Source organism: Camelus bactrianus, chromosome 35 (genome assembly GCF_048773025.1).
Source record: "Camelus bactrianus isolate YW-2024 breed Bactrian camel chromosome 35, ASM4877302v1, whole genome shotgun sequence".
NCBI lineage: Eukaryota > Metazoa > Chordata > Mammalia > Artiodactyla > Camelidae > Camelus > Camelus bactrianus.
In genome coordinates, this window is record NC_133573.1 from 31524803 (window position 1) to 31549272 (window position 24470).

Consider the following 24470-nt stretch of genomic DNA (forward strand, 5'->3'; position numbering starts at 1 on the left):
CTCTTCCTGTTTAACCGTTTAAGTGCTTAACTTTATCGTCAAGGAGTGTTGTGGGGAAGGACTGCTGCGCGTCTCATTGTGCAGAGCGCGGCACCCACACCCACTGGGTGTAAGCAGGTGTTTTGGGGACGACTGGACAGTTAAGTGTTATTCGTGCTGAAACAGGTGATAGACTAGTTCTATTCCTGCGTGTTCAGCTTCCATTAAGAAATGCTCCAACTTTACATATGTTAACTCATTTTATCTACCTTACAAGAAAGTAGTCACTATTGTTCCCATTTGATGGATGAAGAGATTGAGGCAGAGAGAGGTCAAGACACTTCCCAAGATCTTAACAATTTTGCAGAACTGGGATTCAAACCCCAGGCTCTCTGCCTCTAAAGCTTGAGCTCCTGACTGCCTCTGTGACAGACAAGGTTACTCTTTGGTGAACAAACACGTAACTTGCAATATCTCTTTTTCCACTGGCCGCTTGAAGACATTGTTTTAATTATGCTGCAGTGATTCATTGTTACGACTTCTGTTACGATACTATGTCTGAAGCTTTACTTAACTTTGTTCCGTGTTGAGTAGTAGAAGTTATTATAAAGACCCTCTTTTTGAATTTACTTTGTACTTTACTAAAGTGCAGTCAGTTTACAGCGTTGTGTCAGTCTCTGGCGTGCAGCGCCTTGGTGCCATGCTGAGACTTCTGTGGTCGTCTGTGATTCACAATCTTGGCTTCTTAGGATGTGGCAGTTTTGAAACCCTGTTGCTTGCTTATAGCCTTCAGAGTAACTCTGTCATGATAATCAGAAAACGGACTGTTTGCTTTTTCACAGAAAATCACTCTGCGCCCCCTGACGTAACCACTTACACCTCAGAACACGCGGTACCAGTAGAAAGGCCGCAGGGCTCCACGACATCCAGGACAGCCCCGAAGTATGGCAATGCTGAGCTCATGGAGACCGGCGACGGTATGTCTTCCTACGAGTGCTCCCTCCACCATCGTGAGCACCGCCACAGTGCCTCTGGGGCACCGTTGGCTCATTAGCTCCTCAGGGTCCTTAGGAGCCTCCCTAGAAGGGGACACAGTCACAGGAAGTGCGGACTGTCTCCACATGGGCCAAGAGTTACTCCTTGTAGGAAAAGTGTCCACGTCATAGGACGTTAGTCATGAGAAGAAAAAGATTTTACAGGATTCTGCTGGGTTTTTTCCCTAATGAATGACTCATGTTGGTTCCACAGTTACGAAATTTGTGCAAATGTTAAGACTGTGAACAGTTACTTGGAAGGGCAAGATAGAGCTTAAATGCAACCGAAATAATCGACAGAGACAGGCAGTGATGCTTCAAACTTGGAAAGAAAGAGGGTCAAAGTCTCAGTGGTTTGATAAATACACCCATTAGGGTTCTCTGTTATTCCTCAAAACTTTGCTCTTAATATGTCTGCTGTGACTACAGTGGCTGTTTCTATTACCCAACCTAAAGTAACGGACTTGAACTTGAACCTCATGCTTTATTATGCTTTCCTTAATCTCCCAGGGTCATGAAGCTTAGACTAGAACCCGATGACATAAAATGTTGTTTTCTTGGAAGACGACCGAAATAGCCTAGCGTGCCATCCATGCCACTGTGATGCAGAGGTGATGAGGCCTGGACCAGCCTCTCAGGCAGACGCCGCTGCATGTGGGCAGAGCGCAGAGGTGCCTGTCCTGGGTTCTCCATCAGTACATTTGAAGTCACTCCAGTTTCCATATGATTGGTTTCCCTGAAATGCTCTCAGTTTCAGCGTTTGATTTAGTTCTGTATTAAATTCATTGTTTGCTGAGCTGGTCATTACTGTTGTCATCACCGTTTAGTAACTTTGTTATCTTTGAAGTTCATCATCTTCACCTGCTCGCCCAGGTAAATTCGCATGTTGTCCAGTCCAGTGGTGCGATGGCCTCGTATCGGAACCACGTGGGGAACTTGTTAGATTCTGGGCCACACCTCAGACCTAACGTGTCAGAAACCCTGGGCTGGGTCCTGCGATGATTCATTTCTGTCTAAACTGAGCTGGAGGACCGGTGGCCCTGTGAAATGATCTCTGAGTCATCTGAACCAAATTGAGTGAGACTGTTTAATGGGGAAATAATGTGTTCAGATATTAAGAATTCTGGGTTGTCTATTTTTATATATTTTTAAGACTAAAATATTTAATGTCTCAATTCTGAAAGTGCCCATAGGGTATTTTGAGACTACCCAATAAAATGGTTTTTATTTGATAGAAAAATTTCCTTGAATCCTGTTGCATTCATTCCAAAAGCTGAGTCCTGCTTCTGTGACACTGTGCCTTGCAGAAAAGGGCTCCACCTGGGTCACTGCAGAAAAGACCCCGTGGGTCGTGGCTCTGCAGGCTGTGAGCTGCAAGGTTTCCAAACCCAAAGTCACCAGGTGTAGGGTACCTAGCGCCTTTCAGCAGGAGTGAGATTTGCCCACGTAGGGTGCATTTGATCCAGTGAGGGATTCAGCATCTTGATGCTCCTTTTGTTCACTCATTTGAGATACTCATTTGAAAATTTTAAACTTCATGCCTTTCTCAGTGATCATTTCACTTATTCATTTTTCTAAACAATGTCACATTTATTGTTGTAAGAAGTGTATTGTTATAAAATGGGGTTTATTTTTCTTAGAACATGTGGATAAATATGTGTTAGTTCTGTGTTATTACAGATATTATACTTAGGGACTTTTAACTGCTGTGCTTCTAGAATGCATTGCCTAAATGTTCACTGTGAAGAATGTGGCTGAGAGACACATGGGGGATCTGACCCGGCCATCACCTGCAGGAGGACAGGGCCTCCTGGTGGCACTTGGGGACCCCAGTCCCCTTGCTTTCATCAGGAAGTGCGGGGGCGGCAGCTAGGGGCTGAGCACAGGCGGTCTCAGGAGAGACTGGGATTTGGGGAGGGTCTTGCTGCTCTATCAGCTCTCTGATCCCTGTAGACAGAGGGAAACCCAAGACACTATGAATGCAGAGATGTAAGATCCTGTTTTAGAACAGAGGTAACCCGGAGCCCAGTCTGCGATCTGGGGCTCTTCCAAGTGTCACCAGAGGAGGACAACTGACAGGGTGTGAAAGAGAATCATTTCTGCTACTCTTCTGCCCTCTCTCGAGGCTTCCCAGCAAGGTCACGCACTGGGCCTGCCCGCCTGCGGGATGCTTGGAGTGCTCTCTCAGAGCAGCCGTCGTCTTAGGTGACGCTGAGATGGGGCGAGCATGCAGGTGTGATGGCCGGTACTACTGTGACTGTTCATTCACGCTGGGATGTGCTGGCAGTCAGACCATCTGCCCCATGGTTCTGTTTTTCAGGAGTGCCAGTAAGTAGCCGGGTATCAGCAAAAATCCAACAGCTTGTCAATACCCTCAAAAGACCCAAACGACCACCATTACGGGAATTCTTCGTTGATGACTTTGAAGAACTGCTCGAAGGTGAGAGAGCTCGGTCCTACCCTCTTTGCCCAGCGTTTCTGTGACCCCGTTTTTACTTCTTAAGAACAATAATCATGGTGTTCGCTAGAAGAAGAAATACTATCTAGAGATTGTAGGTACTGTTCCCCAAGGCCCTTTGTCCCCCCTTGTCCTGTGCTCAGTCCCCGCACAGTTGGGTATTTTCCCAAATGGACCATTGGTGTGTCACCCTCAGCAGAATGTGATTTTGTCCCATGAGCCAGGCCTCTTTGTAAGGATGCCACGATGTTATAGGAACGCAAGTAAATCATGAAACCTTAGCTCACAGCGGCACCTTCTCTCTGACAAGCTTAAGAGGGATGTGAGGTGAGCTGGCAGCCTTTCTGACTCTCTTTACAGATTCAGAAACTAGTGTCTCAACCCCTGAACACTCATGAGCCTTTTAACACAAACAACTTAAAGTTGAATCAAAGTACTGCTTATCGTGTCAAACCCAAAGTCTTTACTTTCTTGTTCTTTATACCACAAGTAAGTAAGACATAGTTGATTTTCTAGCCAGCCAGGAAAACTTTCAGTCATGAATCATGAGAGAAACCTTCCCCAGAAGTCAGAAGAGTAATCTCAGATTCTCACCTATCTAAAGAGTGGGACAAATTGTTTTTTATTGAAGGCATTTATTTTCATTTTATTGAAGAAAATATGCACTGTGCCAGTTATTCATAGTAGTTACAGCAAATTTATTTATATCTCAGTATTTAAGGGCAAAATAAAATTCAGTGAGTTTTGAGCCTTTTGGAATCTAAAATTACTATGTTGATAATTGATGTATTAAATGTGGCTATTGCAGTCCTAGACTCCAGGCATGTTAAAATGCATAGCTTTACTTGTCAATTTATAAGTGCACTCGGGTCTCCCTAAGTTCCCCATCCAGACATTGCCTTGGAAATTATAAGAACTAATTGCTTTTGTTACATCCATGAGGCTTGTATGTAGGTCATAGCTGTAATCCAGGAAAGCACATGTGCATGTTTTCTGCCCACTAATAAATTTTTTATACCTTAAGTATAAGTCTCCTAGCTTCTTTAAAAAGGATAAAAAAGTGATTGTGCTAATACGGATGTATTTTTCTTGAAAAACTTTTGTGTTCAAATGTATTTAGTTCAACAGCCAGATCCAAACCAGCCAAAGCCGGAGGGAGCCCAGATGTTGGCGATGCGTGGGGAGCAGCTGGGTGTGGTTACAAACTGGCCCCCATCCTTAGAAGCTGCGTTACAGCGGTGGGGGACCATCTCTCCGAAGGCCCCATGCTTGACCACAATGGACACGAACGGGAAGCCCCTGTACATCCTCACTTACGGTAATCCTGGTGGTCCTCCGCCTCGTATCTCCTTCCTGTGGGGTCAACCACCTCCTGTCTCCTTCCTGTGCGTCACCTGCCTCACGTCTCCTTCCTGTGGGGTCACCCGCCTCAGGTCTCCTTCCTGTGGGGTTGCCCGCCTCACGTCTCCTTCCTGTGGGGTCACCCACCTCCTGTCTCCTTCCTGTGGGGTCGCCTGCCTCAGGTCTCTTTCCTGTGGGGTCACCCGCCTCACGTCTCCTTCCTGTGGGGTCGCCCGCCTCACGTCTCCTTCCTGTGGGGTCGCCCGCCTCACGTCTCCTTCCTGTGGGGTCGCCCGCCTCACGTCTCCTTCCTGTGGGGTCGCCCGCCTCACGTCTCCTTCCTGTGGGGTCGCCCGCCTCACGTCTCCTTCCTGTGGGGTCGCCCGCCTCACGTCTCCTTCCTGTGGGGTCACCTGCCTCAGGTCTCTTTCCTGTGGGGTCACCCACCTCCTGTCTCCTTCCTGTGGGGTCACCTGCCTCAGGTCTCTTTCCTGTGGGGTCACCCACCTCCTGTCTCCTTCCTGTGGGGTCACCTGCCTCAGGTCTCCTTCCTGTGGGTCACCCGCCTCAGGTCTCCTTCCTGGGGAGTCATCCGCCTTGTGTCTCCTTGGGCCTGCACACAACTGCCACTTTCATATTTGCTCTGCCCTGTGTTTCCAGGAAGGAAATAAATGGAATCTGAAAGGAAATATTTTTGGGAAATTGTTCGGTTTGCATGAAAAGCTATTTATTAAATGTTTTTGAATAAAATCCAGAGAGTGATACAAAAAATTAGATTGTAACTCTGGTAAGATGTTGGATTTTACCTCTTGGACGGTATTGTGATAGTCTTAACATTAAATGCTTTCAAGAAAGGTCGGTAGTTAAAATATATCAGAACTCATTGACCTACATCACTCAGAAAAAAATCTGTTCCAAAGTGCTTTTTCAGAAAGCAAGAGAAACAAGCTTTCCTTTAATTCTTTATTCAGTACTATTAATGTAGTCTGTAAACTTTTGGAAATAGTTAACTGTACCAAGAGAGATTCCTTATTCTTTGCTCTGTGGATAAGGGGCCATCGAAAAAGCAGATTGGCAGGTCATTTTCACACTCCCTGCTGCAGTTTTGCAAGGAAACCAGCTTCATAACTAAAAGACCAAAATGGCCCCAATTGTATCTGCATGTATGAGGTGAGATTACCGATTTCTAACTTTCAGTTTTGTTTTTTTTGACAATAATACTCTTCTAACTGCAGATAGGAAAGAATTCGATTTCTCCATTATCAGTGGAAGTCAAGAGCCCGGCGTTACGTTAAAATATGTAGTCCTGCCTTTTGGTGGGTGTGGGTCCAGGAGGCACGTGGACAGAAGTGGGACCCTAAGCATCTCATGGACAGAAATGGGAAACTCAAAATTTTTACCATAATCTTTATCTAAATTTAAGGATTCCACTAAAAAAAATCCTAGAACTCTGAAGTTAGGAAAAGTTGAAGTTGAGAAAGTCAGGGCTTGGGGAGCACAAGGGACCGAGCCTGTCCTAAGTGCCCTTCGCGTTCACTGCAGTCATGCAGGGCAGGACCCGTCAGCAGAGGAGTACGTGTTGTTGTGCACAACGTGCAGTGGTAGTGACTCACTGTTGCCATGGTCCCTGCCCGACTGAACTCCCGAGAAACCCCCCACTGCGTCTGTGATGGCAGCGAATGTTTCTGTGGTTTGCTGTACCTTCTTAGCCCCCTAGGAGTCTCTGTGTTTAGGACCTTATTCCAGTGTTCAGGCTTCTCAGATTTTATGAGTCAAAATTTCTGGCTTTGCTTCCCATCTTGATTCCAGGGACTCAGAATAACTTGAAGACTTAAAATGAAAAAATATAATACTCTCTAATAGGCTAATGTGCACACAGGTACATAACAGAGAGTGCATATGTCCAATTAGTCGTGTCTTTATCATTTGTATTGACAGGCAAACTGTGGACAAGAAGCATGAAGGTTGCTTACAACATTCTGCACAAATTAGGTACAAAACAAGAACCTATGGTGCGACCTGGAGATAGGGTAAGTGCAGTTTAAATTATCGTGTCTACAAGATACACGGCCTTATGTGGAGAAGACACCTACTGTTTTAAAGTTGCAGAGTTCAGTGTCTTCTAATACTCACACTACTAAATCAGGCTTTCTTGACATTTACTATGAACCAGGAGCAGTTATGCAGTGTGACGTTTAATCTTCACAGTGACTCAGTGAGCTTAACTGTAGTATTTCTCACATTTTATCCATGAGGACCCTAGAACTAGAGAGTTTAGGAATCGTATCAGATAGAGGTACATACCTAGTAAGTGGTGTGGCCAGCGCTCGCAGCCATTTCTGTATGAACCCAAAGCCTGTGTTCCTAACCCCAGAGGTACATGGTCTCCTAGTTGGAAATGTGCTGCGCTGTCTCGCTGAACAGGCAGGGCAATGCGTTTAGAACTTCTTAGTGTTAGTGAAACTGATAGCTCGGGTAGCTCTGCTGATACTTCCCTTTCCCATTTGGCTAAATTTCTTGATACAGGCCACTGTCTTTCACTGAAAAGCAGAATTTTTTTCTCATTGTAATCTGCTAAGTTACTGAGAACAGATACTAGTATTTCTTTTTTAATGTTACACCCCAGAGCAATTAATAATCTTGCAAGCTTTATACCTGATTTAGATGTGATCTGGGTGTAGGACCCAGTTTTATTGCCTTAATTGTAGTGATTTTTTTCCCCCATATGTTGCTGTGTACCTTAGATTCCCCAAGACTGGGTTATCCTACCTGCCCCCGAAGGACTCCAAATGAATTTCATAAAAATGTCTTTGTAGTGCACCATAAACCAACAAGAGCACAAGCTGCGATTTACTTAAGAAATGTTGTAAAGACATGGGCCCATTATGGGGAATTTTTAATAAGATAACTGCAGCCCCAGGGTTCTGTGGTGGGCTATAGTTCTTTCTGATTTTTTCATGAACAAGTTTGACCTCTGGCTTTTAAGTCAATTGTCGGTCTCACACTTCCTCATTATGCAACTTACTATAAAGTCACAGTAATCATAACAGTGTGGTATTTATACAAAGACAGACCTAGACCAAAGGAGTAGAGAGCCCAGAAATAAATCTACACGTGGCTTTCAGGAAGGATGCTAAGACATTATATGGGAGAAAAGGATAGTCTGCTCAACAGATGGTGCTGGGAAAATTGGATTTCCACAAGCAGAAGAACAAAATTGAATCTTTATACCATATATAAAAAAATTAACTCAAAATGGATCAAAGACCTAAACTCCTAGAATAAAATATAGGGGAAAAGTTTCTTAACATTGGATTTGGCATTGATTTCTTGGATATGACTACCAAAAGGACAGGGAACAAACAAAATTGATAAATTGGACTTAAATCAAAATTAAAACCTTTTTTTGCACCAAAGACCACTGTTGAGAATGAAAAGGCAACATACAGAATGGGAGAAAATGTTTGCAAATTATATATGTAATAAAGGATTAGTATCCAGAATATATAAAGAACTTCCACAACTCAACAAGAACCAAAAAGAAAAAAAACATTTAAAAAATGGGCAAAGGACTTGAATAGATCTTTTCACAGGGAAGATTGACAAATAGCTAAATAAGCCCATGAAAAGGTGCTCAACATCACTAATCATTAGGGAAATGTGTATCAAAACCACAGTGAGATAACACGTCATACCCACTAGGATGGCTACTATCAAAAAACAAACTAAGAAGTATTGGCAAGAATGTGAAGACATTGGAACCCTTGTGCATTGCTGGTAGGAATTACAGGTGTAGCCACAGTGGAAAACAGTGTGATGGTGTCTTAAAAAAGTAAACATTTGATCAAACAATTCTACTTCAATATCAGAAGAATTGAAAGCAGGGACTTGAACAGGTATGTCTGCAACAATGGCCATGCAGCACTGTTCACAAAAATCAAAATGTGGAAGCAACCAGCCCTCCATGGACAGATGAATGGACAAACAGAACATGGTGTGTGGTGTATTCATGTGGTGTGGCATTACTCAGCTTTAAAAAGAAAGGAGACTCTGACACTGGCTATAACGTGGGTGGACCCTGGGGACATGCTCAGTGAGATAAGCCAGTTACGAATAGGATGAATAGTAGGACTTTCAAGGAAGAATGAAAAGATGTATTTGTCTGTCTATGCATATGAACCACAACCAGTTATTTAAAAGATGATCTGAGTTTGCACTGGCCTCAGGTGCTCTCCCTTCAACTGGTGGCTGGAGACCTGACAGCTTTGCTTTTAAATCTGGATCTGATGAAGCCACAATATGCAATCAAATGTCTGTGAGGGGCCAGGGCACCACTGCTGCAGATCTTCCTTCCCTGAAGCAGACCAAAACAGAAGGCACTGAGAAAATGCAGAAGATGTTGCAGTTCCATCCAAAACTGATGGCCAACAGAGGACTAGTTAACTACTGACTTGTTAGCCCTCCCAGAACATCCATCCTGCAGGCAGGCGTCTTCATCAAGAGCCAGACAGTGCACGGGTCAATCTATTTCCAAGAGGAGATTCCACTTGGGCTCCTAGCCCAGTTCTGCTTAAAAGAAGGGCAACTTGAGGCAGGATTTAAAATTCCCACTGCTTGATCACTCAGGTTCATGCTAATAAAGCCACATCACTGAGCCTTGCAGAGTTGGGTTAAAACACAATGAAATGTTATATTTAAGTGAATAAAAGCAGAGTATAAAATTGTACATTACATGCTATCAAGAATATGAAAGTAATGAATAGGGTCAAATACCTAAAGGCTTTTTCAGAATCAACACAGGGTTTCTCAAAATTCTGCAGTAGTGCTGAACGGCTTCTTGTTGGCCTCCCAGTTTCATTTCTCTCTCCTTTAGCTGATTTGAGTAAACGGGAGTGCCACGTCGAAAGACAATCTTCACGTGATCCCAGACTTAATTTTGTTTCCACCAACTATCTTGTTTTGGTAAGGCACCAACAGGGCCCAGTTTGAGACACAGTCACTCTGTCCTCAGCTGCCATCTGAGTCCTTTATGCAACCTGCATATTTAGATGTTGAGGTGATGAGGATGTCTTACCCAACTGTTCGTGACAAGGTTAATAACGTCTAGTTAGGGCATATTTAAAGAAAAAAATGGAGTAAATTCCTGAATAAAGTAATGTAAAAATGTTATGCATATGCTAAATCATGGGATTTATGTACTTAACGATCAACACGGAAGAGGAACGCTGATCCACAGCGGCACGTGGGAGGAGCCCGTGTGAGAGGAGCAGCAGGCCTGCAGAGCTTCGGGGGGAATCTGGAAGCAGGGCTGCTCTTACTTCCCGGAGGGTGCTTCTAAAGCTGGAGAGCTGGAGGGACTGCTCCGGCAGGAGCGTGGGGTGGCAGGATAGCAAGTGGACCTGAGTTACGGTAGCTCCGCTGCGGACACCAGTGTGAGTGCCACGTGACTTAAATTGGATAAAGTATTCGCCAAACAGTAGGTGACAACATAAAGGAAAAGCTTGACAAATTTACATATGACACTGGATGCACAAGGTGAAACAGAAAACATATCAAGAAGTCTTTGCATCAAATGTAAGAGTTAATACTATGAAATATATTTAAAATTCACCCAGATTTTAAGGGAAATGTCAAAGCACGAGCAAATACATAGGCCAAGGAAATGAGAAACAGTTCATACAAGGAAGAAGGAATATAAACCATCTGATGGAAAATTGTTCTTCATTAAGATATTCTTAAGGACTTACAGACAACATTTAAAAAATCATACTATCCATTACTTGGTTATTTGGATGGTAATTTAAATGAACCTTTTAGAACTCCATGAGTACTCATTCTTCAGAGCTGAGCTGGAGAGGTGATGCCCGGCTGGAAGATGCAAGGGCAGGTGTTGACTGAAGCCTCCGCTGGTAGGGCAGGAAGCCAGGGTGCTGCGGACGCAGGCTGACAAGCCCCACCTGTCAGCGCCAAGAGGCTGAGCCGTGCCGGCGGTGGGGTTCACGGCTGCGTGCTGTATGCCAGGCGTGGCATGAGCTCTTACACACATTTTCTCGTTGGACCTTTACTGCAACACTAGGATGTAGGTTCTACCAGTATTCTTGCTTTTCAGGTAAGAAAACCAAGGCTTGGGGATCAGAGTAGAGTCAGCTACCAGCCCCCACATCAATAAGAAAGTGTGCGGCATTCTGTCATGATTGCCAAGGCTCTGTGGAAGTGCAAGGACACACACAGCGCCCAGTGGGAACAGCGAAAAACCAAGTGTGTGCAGCAGGGTAGTTTTATCTGTGAAAATATGTGTCATTCTGGAGGATCACCTGCAAACAGCAAGGGCGGTCGCGGCCTGATGTGTGTCAGAGATGACCCTGGGTGAGGTGTGTGCCTCCCACATAAGTCAGAGGAGGAGCATCTGCTACTTACTAAAACATGTATTTTATCAATGACCCTAATTTTTGTTCCAGTGGCACCGTGTCCGTGGTTAATCCCTCTTGCTTTGTCGCTCCAGGTGGCGCTGGTATTCCCCAACAACGACCCCGCAGCCTCCATGGTGGCTTTCTATGGCTGCCTGCTGGCCGAAGTTGTTCCCGTGCCCATCGAAGTGCCCCTCACGCGAAAGGTAAAGAACTGGATGTCCGCTCGGCTGTGCCGGAACATTCTGTCGTGGGGTCAGACACCTAGGGTGTCTCACTGGTTCTCAGCAGAGGGGCAGCACTGACACCATGGCGTAGCTCAGCTGCCAGGCGAGCAGAGGTGGGCCTGCCTTGCTGAGCTGAGTGATCCGCCAGTGAGCATGGGTTCCAGGATCTCGTTCCTCCATGTCACGCCACTGAAACCTGGGTAAACGAGGGATTTTTCACTTACTTTTATTTCAGGGGTGACGGTTGTTGCATTTGTTCAGGTGCTCAGACATCGTCAAGTCCCAGGCTCACCTGTGATTTGTCAGATCTTATTCTGTAACTAGAATAAATCACTAATCTTGCTGTTACAGTATAGGCAGTGTCAGGAACGAACTTTGTGCACATCCTGCACAACAGTGCGTGTGTCTTTGTCCTTGTGAATGGCATGCCTCCCACTGCCACTTTCCTGTAGAAAGTGGTTGGGGAACGGTTGCTGTATCAGTTTCCTGGGTACGAAATCTGCACATACCCTGCTTGGCCTCCTGGGCGTATGCAAGTATCAGGCGGGGCTGTGGGTGGCCCCCGAAGCAGGGAGAGTGAGCCCTGCAGCCCTGGACCCCAGAGCCCCTCCAGTGCCCTGAGGGGTAAGCGCTGGTATCTGTGAGCTTTGCCTCCAGCACCTCACCTGCCTGGCGTCCTGGGGGCAGGCCCGGTGTGTCTCACCGGCGCTTCCTAGGCTTCTGAGACTTGCCTGCCAGCCGTCTCTGGCATCCCAGGCTGTGCCCTGCCAGCTGGCTCTGTCTCATTCTCCTCCCAGGTCCGCTCACACCTTCACTGTGTCACTCTGGACCTCAGGACCAAAAAACCCCTCTTGGAAGAAACGGCGGTTCCCCCCGGCCCCCTCTCCCTGACGTTGTGCTGGGACAGAGCGAGAGGCGCCAGGTTCTCAGGCCTCGGTCTGTGGCGTCAGAGACGACGTCCGTCCTTAGAAGTGGCGTCAGAGACGACGTCCGTCCTTAGGAATGGCGTCAGAGACGACGTCCGTCCTTAGAAGTGGCGTCAGAGACGACGTCCGTCCTTAGGAATGGCGTCAGAGACGACGTCCGTCCTTAGAAGTGGCGTCAGAGACGACGTCCGTCCTTAGAAGTGGCGTCAGAGACGACGTCCGTCCTTAGAAGTGGCGTCAGAGACGACGTCCGTTCTTAGAAAACTTTTCATATTTTTAAATACAAGAATCCGTGGGGGTGAGTGCCGTTCAGCATGGGCTAAGGTGTGCACGTGAGCACAGGTGAAGTTTATGGCTCCTCTGTCCGCCTGTCCTGTGCCCAACAGGCCTGTCTCAAAATAAAGGGCCTAAAATTAACCAAATTTTCCAAGTCCTAACTGTTGCTTAATGACCCTCACCGAAGTCTCCAGCCCCACGTACATGTATTTCTTCCCTGTTCTGATTCTTGGGGTGAGAGGAGAGGAGTTCACAGCAGGAGAAGTCAGGGTTCCTCCAACAGTTGAGCCGTGTAGTGGACAGGGCCGAGAGGTGCCTGCAGACGTCAGTGCCGTGATGGGCAGATCTGGACAGGGCCGGCCAGTCCTCTTGAGCTGGCCAAGCAGATTTCCCTCTGCCCCCACCCCCCGGGGAGGAGCAAGGCCGTCAGGGGCTGCGGTTGTGCGTATTCTGAGTGCAGTAGGACTGGAGACACAGGGGCCCTGAGGCCACAGTCGTCCAGCTGGGCAGGGCCTGGCCCATCAGCGCTGGCCTCTGTGTAGCTGGAGCAGCAGGACGCCTCTGCTCGGGGGAGTCTCCTGCGAGAGGCACCGCCTCCGGGAGGCTTACCGTCCTGCACCGATGGAGACCGTCTTCCCTAGATTCTAGCACACGGCCCACTTGTTTGCTTTAATAAGGGTTTCACATACCCTGTTGGAGTGGAACATCTCTGGAGGGAGGAACAGTGACGTCTTGTTCCATACTTACAACCTCACGAGAAGCAGCCCATGAGCCCTCCCTGAGGAGCGCGTTTTCCTGCAGGAAATCAGAGGGAGTCAGTGGGGAGGGAAGGGAACGGGGCAGCCGGAGGGGAAGGTCCGCCCAGCTGATGCGCTTGTGGGATTCATCTTAGAAGTCTCCGGTCTGCATGTGTGCCTGTGTTTGGGGTAAGAGAGGAGACCAGGTGTGCCAGACGTTGATCACTGTTGAAGCCAATGATGGGTATATAGGATTCTTTCTCCTTTTCTCTACCTTTGTGTGTGCTTGGAAATTTCCATTATAAATAAAAGTTTAAGTTAGTTGGCAAAAAATACATTAATGGCATGCTTGTGTTGGTATTGATAAAGAAAATTCCTGGTGTCAGATTTCTTTGATCCACTTGGCTATGTGACCATAGTGATCTTCAGACTGACTGGTCTCCGGCCTGCCCTGTGCGGACCCTGCAGGGCAGTGCGTCTGGAGTTCAGCTCTCCGTTTCGTCTCTGTGTTTCTGTCTTCCCCCACCCCCTGAGGATGCCAGCTGATAGGTCGGGGATCTGGGCGGACAGGGGTCAAAACTGAGCGAGCACCAGTTGGTAGTTGTGGGGCCACAAGTTCTTGACCGAGACTGTCCATGAACTCACCTCACGTTTATTAGGGAGAGAATCCTTTTCACAGTAGGATTGATGCTTTCTGTCTGGGAGACTGAGATGGAGCCGGGGGCAGGGGTGACAGTGGAGTGCCCCAGAAGTTACCTGCAGAGCCTGCGGGTGCAGAGAGACTGCCTGGCAAGGGACCTACTGACGCAGCTCCTGTACTGGAGAACGATTGGAAGAGAAAGAAGGCTTTGAACTCAGGTGTGGTCCAGCTCTTTGTGAACAACAAAAGAGTCCTTCGTGAGAACTTGTGGTCCTTGACGGCTCAGCTCTTCAGAGGAAGGGCCAGCCCCCAGCCCGGGCCAGCCCCCAGCCCAGGCCAGAAACAAGCCATTCCTGGGAAAGGCGCCCAGGAAACGCAGGGGGAAGTGTCAGGGCCCGAGAGCTCCAGCCGGGAGGGGCTGCTCCTGTTCTTCCCAGGAGGGAGTCTTTCTGACGGTGGCATGGGCCCTCGCGTATCGTGGCTCAGGGCCCTGTCCCCAGGTCCCTTTTGGGACAGGGGGCTCTGCTGCAGGCTCTGGGGTCAAGCTGGGTTTAATTTCAGGGACCCCAGCGCAGGCAGGAGACACTCTGGCCACTCTGAGAGCCGGTGCGGGGTCTCATCTTAGCCCGACGGGGTGGGTGGGTGGGGCTGTTTCTGCAAAGCTGGTGACTGACTGGGGCTCCAACTGGGAGTTTCCAGACCAAGAGGACGGGGAGGAGCAGGCGTGGAAGATGAGGTTCCCAGAACCTCCGGGTCTGGGTGCCACCGCTCTCGTCCCTTCCTCTGTAACTGAGAGTCTTTAGGGCAGACATTAGGAAGACAGGCCCAGGGGACAGCAGGCCTCCATGTGAGCCCTGGCATTCGCCCCTGTGCTCCCTCTCCTGAGCCACTCCGAGAGGTCTTTCCTTGACTGTCCCGGAAATTCACACTCACGGAGGAACGCCCTCCTGCCGCTGACCCTGGCTTCAGAACTTGTCTCCCTGCCCCTTTTCGAGGTCATGGCTTTTGGCGATGTGATTTCCAAATTCACGCTGGAGTGACTGAAAAAGCACTGCTTGAAGGAAAAGTCCTCCAGGGGCCCTGGAAGTGGAACAGTCCCCGCCCACCGAGTGCCAGGGCTGCAAGGGCGTGGGAGGCTGGCTGTGATAATTCCACGTGGAGAGACGTAGCTTTTAAATGTTCGGTGAGACTGGTGTGAAGCAGCCCCTTGGACGAGCAGTTGATGCTGAGGCTGCCGGTTTTACGCAGGTGAGAACCGCCTTCTCACGTGAGAGGGAAGACGGTGTCAGCTCAGAGTCCTGACGTCTCTGTTCTAGGAGTGCTGGCTGCTTCCTGCTTCATCTTATTCTCTGACTCCTAGCCGCTGGGAGTGCTGGGAGCGAGGAGAGTGTGTTGAGCTGGCTTGTGGGCAGCTGGGCTCCATCAGCCCCAGCACACTCGGTTCCCACAGCACCCGCCCCGAGCCATGCTGGTCACGCAGAGACCCCAAGGCTCGTGCCCCAGAGCCCTCACTCCACAGGATGGGCATGCTCTTCATGTCTGTGGTCCACGTGGGTGTCCAGCCCACCAGGCCAGATGGGGTCAAAGACTTTCTGGGGTGCAGAGGTGTGTTCTTGGACCCTCTCTGTCCCGCAGTCATAGTCTCGCACAGCTGGAGGGAGCACCAGCCCGTACCGCGCACCTTGTGGGCTCTCCTGGCGTGTCCCTCCCAGCAGGCTCAGGAGATGGCTGTGCTTCACCCTCATGGCACAGATGAGGAGCCAGGGCTAAGCTAGTGCCCTGTTCATGCAGGTCACGCGGCTTGCAGGTGCATCCCTGTCGTCAGGGAGGTTTGTGCCATCCCAGGGCCTAAGAGCAAGCCGGGTTTGCTGGGAGAGCAACACCACTGCTGCTTGTTACCCTTCCCCCCTTGCTGCCCTCCCAGGACGCAGGCAGCCAGCAGATCGGGTTCTTGCTGGGAAGCTGTGGGGTGACGGTAGCCTTGACGAGCGATGCCTGCCACAAAGGGCTGCCAAAAAGCCCGACCGGGGAGATCCCACAGTTCAAAGGTGAGCCTCGGCCCCGCGCCCCCTGCCCCCGCACGAGTTCTCTGCCAGCATCCTGCATGCGTTCAACCCGAGCCCTGAGATCCCGCTGCCGGGGCTGCGTCCCTTGGGCATGGTCTTTAGGCTCAGTGGAAACCCCGGGGGTCAGCCTGGCTATGCATTGTAAAGCAGGCAGCCAGCAGGAAGGTGGTGGTCACACCTGTCTTCTGGAGATGCTCGTCTAACAGGAGTTTGTCCTTTATTCCCAAGGTTGGCCAAAGCTCTTATGGTTTGTCACAGAGTCAAAACATCTCTCTAAACCTCCTCGAGATTGGTTCCCGCACATTAAGGATGCAAATAATGACACTGCGTATATCGAGGTGAGTTGCTGGGTCTGGATGAGGTTGAGGAACTGAGCAACAAGTACTCTTACAGGTCAGGGCCCGGGGTCACCGGTGGTGTGAGCCCTTGCTTCACCCCTGGACACCACTGCCACCATCTTCTCGTTGCAGTACAAGACGTGCAAGGACGGAAGCGTGCTTGGGGTGACTGTGACCAGGATCGCGCTTCTCACCCACTGCCAGGCCCTCACCCAGGCCTGTGGCTACACGGAAGGTACGGGCGGACCCTTCCTGTGGGACCCTGACCCCAGCCCCGTGAGATGTGCATTGTTCCCACTGGTTACAAATGGGGAGTTGTGATGAGTTTGCACCCGGCTGCGTGGAAAGTCAGTTTGTCGGATTATTCAGCTAGCATCTTTGCTCTGGTGGGTAACGGACACTGCAGACCAGGGCTTAAACAACCGACACGGCTGTTTCACAGTCTGGAGGCCGAAGTCCGAGATCCAGTGCTGGAGGGTTGGTTCCTGGTCTGCAGACAGTGCCTCCTCGCTGTGTCCTCACACGGCCTCTGCTGTGTGTGTGCGCAGAGAGCTCTGATGTCTGCGCCTCTTCTTGGAAGGACCCTGGTCCTCTTGGATCAGCCCCCACCCTGTGACTTTAATTCTTTCCTTAGAGCCCCATCTCCAGACACAGTCATACTTGGGGTTGGGGCTTCAGTGTGGGGATTTGGGAGAAAACAGTTGAGGTTCTAACAGATAGTTGACACCATTGGTATGTGTTAATGCCTGGGTGCAGGTCAGAATGTCTTCGGGAGTTTTAAAAAAAGTGCCCACGCTTCAGCCACCGCCCTCTACCAGCTGACTCGGGGATTCTGGGGCTGGGTTCCACGGTCAGAGAACTGGTTTCTTGATGTGCTTTTTTTGCCCTGTTTGGGATGGTCCTGCGGGCCCAGAGCTAGGGTGACCAGAGGTAACCAGGTTGACAACGCTGACGGGCTCATGGAAGGAAGGGTCAGGCCATGTGCCCTCCGCTCCTTCTGCTGGAGCGTCTGGGATCAGGGTGCCGCCTGAGCCACGTCGCAGGCGCCCACCGTGCTGGAAGCTTTGCGGTGCAGAGGAAGCTGGTGTGGCATCTGGCACACGCTGTGGAAGGAGAGGCTTCCCCTTTTTGCTGTTCTCGTTCTCTCGCTCCCTCCATCCCTCTGTCGTCTCCCCTTTTAGGGGCAGTTCACTTGTCTCGCAGAGATGTTCTCCTGATGTTTTTCTCTGGACTAGTTTCCCAGATGCTTTCAACACGTCGAGACACGTCTCCTCTAATCATCACACCCTTGTGTCAGTGTATTCAGTTTTAGCCCCAGCTTTTCTTGTAAGCTCACGACCTGTATTCCTTGCCCTAATTTCTTGAAGATCCAGGGCTGTTGCTCTTGAAGGGCGGGGGGAGGAAAGATACATGTATTTACTCCGTTTCTCCACTTTAAAAAACCTCACATAAAATAGGACACAGGCTGTGTGTTCTGAACATCTCTCTTCGAGGGGTGTGAGGCACTCGGGACTGAAGCTTTGGTGAGCGTTCTGGTGAGTGTTTGCTGGAAATCACCAGTTCCTGCAAGTACTCAGCGTTTCCTTCTCCTTCCTGCACGTGTGATGGAAATGAAAAGAATCTTTTAAAAAAGAACGGGCAAGGAGGAGGAAAGCAAATATACAAAAAGAGAAGGAGCAAGGTGTTTAAGTGATGGTGTGACGAGCCGTTGCTGTTAGGTTACGTGTCAGAATTTCACCTGGAAGCACTTTCCAGCCAGGCCAGCGTTTTTAAACGGCTCTGATGGGAGGCTGTGGCATTTATGCAAAGACAGGGTGAAATGGTATTTTCCTAAGACCCATTATTTCCCGCTGATGTGGTGCTGGGTTTTCTTTGTCCTTTGGTCTGCGCTCATCTTTTGTAAGTAAAAATCTTTGACTCTTTTTATTTGTATAGCTGAAACGATTGTGAATGTGTTGGATTTCAAGAAAGACGTTGGGCTCTGGCATGGAATCCTAACAGTAAGTGTGGTCCCTGCCCCGCTGTGTCTTGTTTACCTTTGAATGTGCTCAGTGTTGGGGTTAGAGTTCTGACCTGTGTGCGCTGCGTCCTGAGGAAGCCCCTTCCTCCCCCGTTATAAAGAAAAGCCGCCATTGTTAGAAGTGTTAAGTTGTCAGCTGACACAACTCCCAGAAGCACAGCAAACCGGTGAGTCAGTAGCTCCTCGCCTGAGTCTTGGGCACGCACTCTGAGGTTGTGGCTGCAAGGGCCTTTCTCCCCAAGTTGCACTGAAGATGCACAGCAGTGCTGCTGACGTCTTGCACGTGGGTCACTCTCCCGTACATCTGGTTTGACTGCCACGTTCTTGTTTTTATTGCCTGTGAGTCATCGGTAAATGAACATGTCAGTAATCTGCTGTTCCTTACGCTGCAGGGGAGAAGTACCTCACACGGTTTCCCCTTGGCCGAAACTTCAGCACGAGCTGTGGGGAATGTGTCTCGCTGTCGCCAGTGTCACTTGGGCAGTGATGACCATTCAGAGCTGTAGGCACCTTTGATGGAGGGGTGACCTTATTACTTACGATATGCTCAGAGCTCAGGAAATGTGTGGTGTAGCTGCCGAGACACTCGCTGTGTCTGATTTATACATGATAATGTCCACTCACCCACTTTTCTTTTTGAGTTTCTTATGCTGAAAGTATCTCTTCTGAAGGAAAAAATTCTAGTAGTTTTATGTGAGTGATAGGAACATAAATATGGAAAGTGGGATTTGTTATTTCCTGAAAAGCCAGAATTTATTAGAATAAGAGCATGCAGGCATCGCACAGGCAGAAGCTGGGGCTCCAGCCCAGCCTGCTTCTTTTCCTGTGACCATCTGGATGCTGGTCAGTGAGACACAAGCACAGCCCGCACGCGTACTCCGGAGCCGGCTGGCGTCGGAGAGAGAGCGTGGCACGCGCACCCTGGCTGGAACTCGGTCCCTCCTTCTGTAGCTTGTAGCTCTAGGCAGGTCACCTGTGCCCAAGAATCGTCTGCTGCCCAAGTTGCTCCGCACCTCAGTTTCCCTATCTGTCCAGGGGAAAGGATGACCCAGTGTGAGAACTATGTGACCTGATGTTTAATAAGCAGGTAGCCCGTCCACCTGCTCCGTAACTGACAGAGCTGGTGTCACCACTGCCATCAGAGTTACCCTGTGACCGTCTTGGTTTTGAGGGCTCTGGGGTAGACCTTACTGACACTGTCACCCGCCGGATCACCGTTGCCCTGGATTCTGCCCCAAAACTGGCAGTTTCTGAATCTCTCTTGCTGCACCTTCTAGAGCAAGGCGGGTCTCTGGCTAGACAGCGCCCACCCTTCCAGGGTGTCTTCTTTACCGTGAAAGATGCTCCCACCCCCAGCCTGAATGGGGAGCAAGCCTGAGCTGAGGGCACAGGCTGGCGGTTGGCAGGCTCACGCCGGGGGGTCGGGTGCCCGTGGTCGTCTCCTGTGGAGCTTCTGAGCTGGATGGGCAACCCCCAGCGCATCTGTGCCCTCTCACTCCCCCTCCACCCACAGCAGGGGCAGGACCGACAGGGGAACTTTGTCCGCAGCTTCCCCAGTTGTGGCCCCTCACCTGCCAGCTCTGTGAGTGCAGCCAAGCAGGTGTATGAGTCCCAGCTGCAGCGTGCGAGGATGACCATTACGTAAACAGCTTTGATCCTCCATTTTAAAGAAATAAACCCTTGAAGGGTACTGGTCTACATTCGCAAGACAACTTTCCACTGCTCCTGGCGTCTCAGTGTAACATTTAATGAAGGAAATTAATTTTGTGACATAAAAATGAGTAGAATACACAAGGGAGAATTAAGCCTCAAGACTATGAAAGGCCATTAAAAAATGATCATTCAACTAAAGTTTTTATAAGAAAAGGATTTAGGCTTGGATTCTTTAGTTGTTTCAGCAGAGGCAGGAGTCGGGAGGACTAGACATCCTTTCAGAAGTCACCTCCACTCCCACAGCCTCTAAAAGGGCAGTTCTGAGTGAGAGGCCTGCTTGGGCCCCCCCACCCGCACGCCCGGGCGGAGCCCCTCCCCACTCACCTCTGCCTGTCGTGCTTGCAGAGCGTCATGAACATGATGCACGTGATCAGCATCCCCTACTCGCTGATGAAGGTGAACCCGCTGTCCTGGATTCAGAAGGTCTGCCAGTACAAAGGTGTGTTGCAGGGGTGCCCCTTTACCTCGCGCCGCCTGCCAGGGCACCTGGCAACTCACTTCCGCCTACTTCTCCTTCAGCAAAAGTGGCCTGTGTCAAATCCAGGGACATGCACTGGGCATTGGTGGCGCACAGAGACCAGCGAGACATCAACCTCTCCTCTCTCCGGATGCTGATCGTGGCCGATGGCGCAAACCCCTGTAAGTGACGGTGCCAGCAGGCAGGAGAGGGCCTCACTCTCCAGGTTTCATTCTCTGTGCTTTGATTTCCCCTTTTCTAGTCTTTACCTTAGTTAGGAAGTTGTCGTGAGATATTAACCAAGTAGTATCACTCACCGTAGCCTCTGGGCACCGGGGCCTGAAGGTGCAGACAGCCCTGGGGTTGAGTCCTGCCTCTTGCACCTCCTGATTCTGAAGAGAACATAACTCGCTTGTCACAGCTCTTCTCTGTCAGCTGCAAGGTGGTACTCAGATCTTCACATTCTGTGAGGTTTAAGGAAGCAGTCCCTGTGTACAGCCCCTTGGGGTATAATAGGTGCTCAAGAAATACTATTATTATTTTATGGTCTATAGCAGTGTTGACCAGGAAATTAATTTGTCCTTTTTAATGGAATTTCATTATCAAATCTTGTAGCAGAAATTACGTAGGTAAAATAAATTAGCAGTTCCACAGAAAGCTATTAATATACCTTGAGAACTGTTTCACTCAGTCGAAACAAAAACGCAGCTAGCTTATTAATGAGAAGAACACATAAGCCACACGCAGCGTGAATGAGGACGGTGAACTGAGTGAGAAATTGTTTGGTTTTGACCACACGTGTAAACCCTGCAGCGTGTGTATTTGTAAGTGAAAGCAGCATCCGCTTCACACCTCACAGGGAGAAGCTGACTTACAAACAGGTAATTACGTGTTAGTTTTATACGTGATTCTCCTATTTACAGAGTAAGTCCATAAATTGTGGGCTATTTATTGCACAATTGGTTTTACCTGTAATTCTGCAGAGTAGTGTGTCTTGCAGGAATCACGAAGACAGTATCAGGAAGTAGTCCAGCTGATCGGTTCCTAGTAACCACACCTTCATCTCATCACTGACGTTAACGTGGAAGAATACGTTTTCATTTAGTTGAGTGTAGACTTACCCTTCTCTTGGAACAAACATGCATATTGAAAGTGGTAGAGTGAGTCTCAGAAAAGTTACTGAAGTCCATCCGTCAGCAAAACGGTTTTGATTAAGTGTAGAATTTTGCGTTTTTTAAATTCTTGAGCTCTGTGTTTGAGAGTGCTATCTTTCATTGTAACATAAATGATAGATTATGTTAAATGATGTATTTTCCATGCTGCCTAACTCCTCATGTGCCTAAACCCTAACTTTAAAAGCACTTTGTATTACAGGATATTTTTAACCAGTCACACACTTCCACTGTCTGATGACCGTCCCCTCTTTCACTCTAGGGTCTATCTCATCCTGCGACGCATTTCTCAATGTCTTCCAGAGTAAAGGCCTACGCCAGGAAGTCATCTGTCCCTGCGCCAGCTCACCAGAGGCTCTCACTGTGGCCATCCGGAGGTACTGGCTACCTTGCTCCAAGGGGGCGGCCTGGGGGCGGTGTCTTTCAGCAGCTGGCAGAGGCCCGGCAGTCATCACAGCTGTCTCAGCGTGAGTGCGAGCAGGGCCCAGCTTTTCGAGATGAGGCTTCCCTTGTATGTGCTAGAGTGGGCTCTCTGAAGTAGTCGAGACACATTAGTTACAAGGACACGTCTCGCTCTCAAGATTCGCAGTAATTCCCGAGTGCGTGGGAGTCTGTCCGAGGTCCAAGGAGCAGTACATCTGTCCTGGCAGGTCACCTGCATCTTCATTTGCTTGTATCAGGCCCAGGTTTCACTCAAGGGTGGAACAGAGTAAATGTTGGATGAAGCAAAATTTCTGTGGCCACCCCATGCCCTTTGCCACATGGTTTTCATGTTGTCTTCTTCATTGTCTGCCTTCTACAGTACTGCACATGTTGCACTTCTAAAACACTGGTTTTCTGAGCTTTTGAGCCGCTTGGTGGCACCTCAGGGCTCTCGGGCCTGGGATCTCCGGCCCCGTGGGGTTGGGCTTTGGGGTGCTCTTGCCAAGACCAGCAAGCTCAGTGCCCTAGGCGCCTAGGTTGCTGTGGTATCACCACCTGCTTCAGAGCCGTCGGGGACAGTCAGGGCCGATCCGTGGTTATGACCTGTGGGAGCGCACCTCGCCTGGGGCGAGAGGGCCGGACAGGCGCTTTGACTGTCAGCAGCTCCCAGGTACCCACACTAACGTGGGAAGGGACGCCTGCAGCCTGTGCACGACTTACTCTTCAGCACCTTGGGTTCTGTCTCTCAGTAGGGTTTGGTTCATGTCACACCAGGGTGCTCCGTTGTAAGAACGAACAACAGACCTTTCTGTGCACAAAGTCCATGAGTTCTGCTCTCTTTACTAAAAGATTTGGCTTCCCAAAAATTCACTGGAAAATTGTCCTTAAAAAAGACACCTTCTGATGCTTTCAGATGTTTGTTGATGTGACATTAACCAGACCTCCTGACTAACAGACTGAGAAATTGAAAATCTTTAAAGTATCAGAAGCAACTTTTTATTTTGATTGAATAAGAAATTTAAAGTCTATAACAATTTAAATTGATGAGGAAATACGGCACCAGGAACCAGAATCTACTACTTGGACTTTTTATTTCCTAGGAAGTTGTTGACAGAGATAGAGATCATCTGACTTGGTTAATATGACGGAAGGACAGATTAAATGCGTCTTACTCATCACACTAGGAGCAGTTGTAAGGCTGGTGGTCAGCGTCAGCATGCGTGTGCAGAAGCGGGTACTGCTGCGGGGCAGCCTAGCCCTGAGGTGGGGGCGTGGGGTCTGAAGGCATGCCAGCCGCACTTGGAGCCTGGGCGGGGCACTTCCTGCCTGCAGGGGAAAGTGTGGTGCCTGTCCCCGGGGGTCCCCGTGAGCAGTGGGTTAGTTAACACACAAAATGCTGGAGCAGCATTCTGAGTACATGGTGCGGTACGTGCGTCTAGTGAGTGAAAAAGTAATACTATGCGTCCACTCGCGGCAGTGGGACTGCAACGTGACAGTCTTTTGGGAAGGTGCTTGGGTTTTATTAAAATTTTAAATGCATGTGCTTCCTGAGTCTTCCATTCGCTTTCTAGATATGTATCTTAACCGAAATGTTTCCAAATGCTTAGAAACTAAATGAAATAAAATAAACATTCATATCGCTGAATACCATGTAACAATTAAAATGGGTCAATTCACAGGTGTGTCCAGAACACACGCCTTATATGCTCACATGCACACACTTACGTGGGAGGGTCTGCAAGCTGTTTGGTGAAAAAAGCAAGTTGCAGAAGCATGTGCATGTGATTCTGCTTTTCTTGGGATGTAAATACGTGTGTGTGCACATTTTTTATAGGAAATGCGTATTAAGAGACTGGAGCTTTAGGTTTAACATGTGGGTCGGGCTGCCTAGGGGAGGAAGGAGGGCGGGAGGGTGAACAGAGGCTTTGGCCTTTGCTGTGTCCTCCTGCAGCGTGTGGCTCGTCCATAGCTTTGCTGTGCTCACGTGTTACTCATGTCACTTACTTTAAAATATCTTGAAAAGAAAACTCCCAGGAAACTGAGAAGTGCTTGATCGTCTAGGCCAGAGGCAGGGGCAGTGCTGAGAAAGGGGGCGGATGGCTGGGCAGAGGCTCTGCTGTGGGTTAAACATTGCTTCTTACTATCACTGACGCAGGAAAGTGGACCTCGTGACTAAGCCAGCAGACTGTGCGGTGTTGGGTCATAAAAAAAACTTGCCCTCCTGGCGTCTCAGGTGCAACCTAAGTTCTTAAATCT

The 24470-nt window shown here is 49.1% G+C and overlaps 1 protein-coding gene across 16 annotated transcripts in view; it reads left to right on the forward strand.

Moving 5' to 3' along the window:
* DIP2C (disco interacting protein 2 homolog C) overlaps positions 1 to 24470 on the forward strand; it is a 274924-nt gene that overhangs the window by 188261 nt on the left and 62193 nt on the right. For 13 of the 16 annotated variants that reach the window (XM_074358494.1, XM_074358500.1, XM_074358497.1 and 10 more), the window contains 12 exons: positions 822 to 956; positions 3334 to 3453; positions 4592 to 4789; positions 6751 to 6842; positions 11315 to 11425; positions 15950 to 16073; positions 16320 to 16429; positions 16562 to 16664; positions 18365 to 18429; positions 20508 to 20601; positions 20682 to 20801; positions 22054 to 22258. In XM_074358494.1, the coding sequence (XP_074214595.1) occupies positions 822 to 956; positions 3334 to 3453; positions 4592 to 4789; positions 6751 to 6842; positions 11315 to 11425; positions 15950 to 16073; positions 16320 to 16429; positions 16562 to 16664; positions 18365 to 18429; positions 20508 to 20601; positions 20682 to 20801; positions 22054 to 22258 (1477 nt within the window). The remainder of the gene's footprint in view (positions 1 to 821; positions 957 to 3333; positions 3454 to 4591; positions 4790 to 6750; positions 6843 to 11314; positions 11426 to 15949; positions 16074 to 16319; positions 16430 to 16561; positions 16665 to 18364; positions 18430 to 20507; positions 20602 to 20681; positions 20802 to 22053; positions 22259 to 24470) is intronic. The other 3 variants (XM_074358496.1, XM_074358498.1, XM_074358504.1) reach the window with 1 other exon arrangement.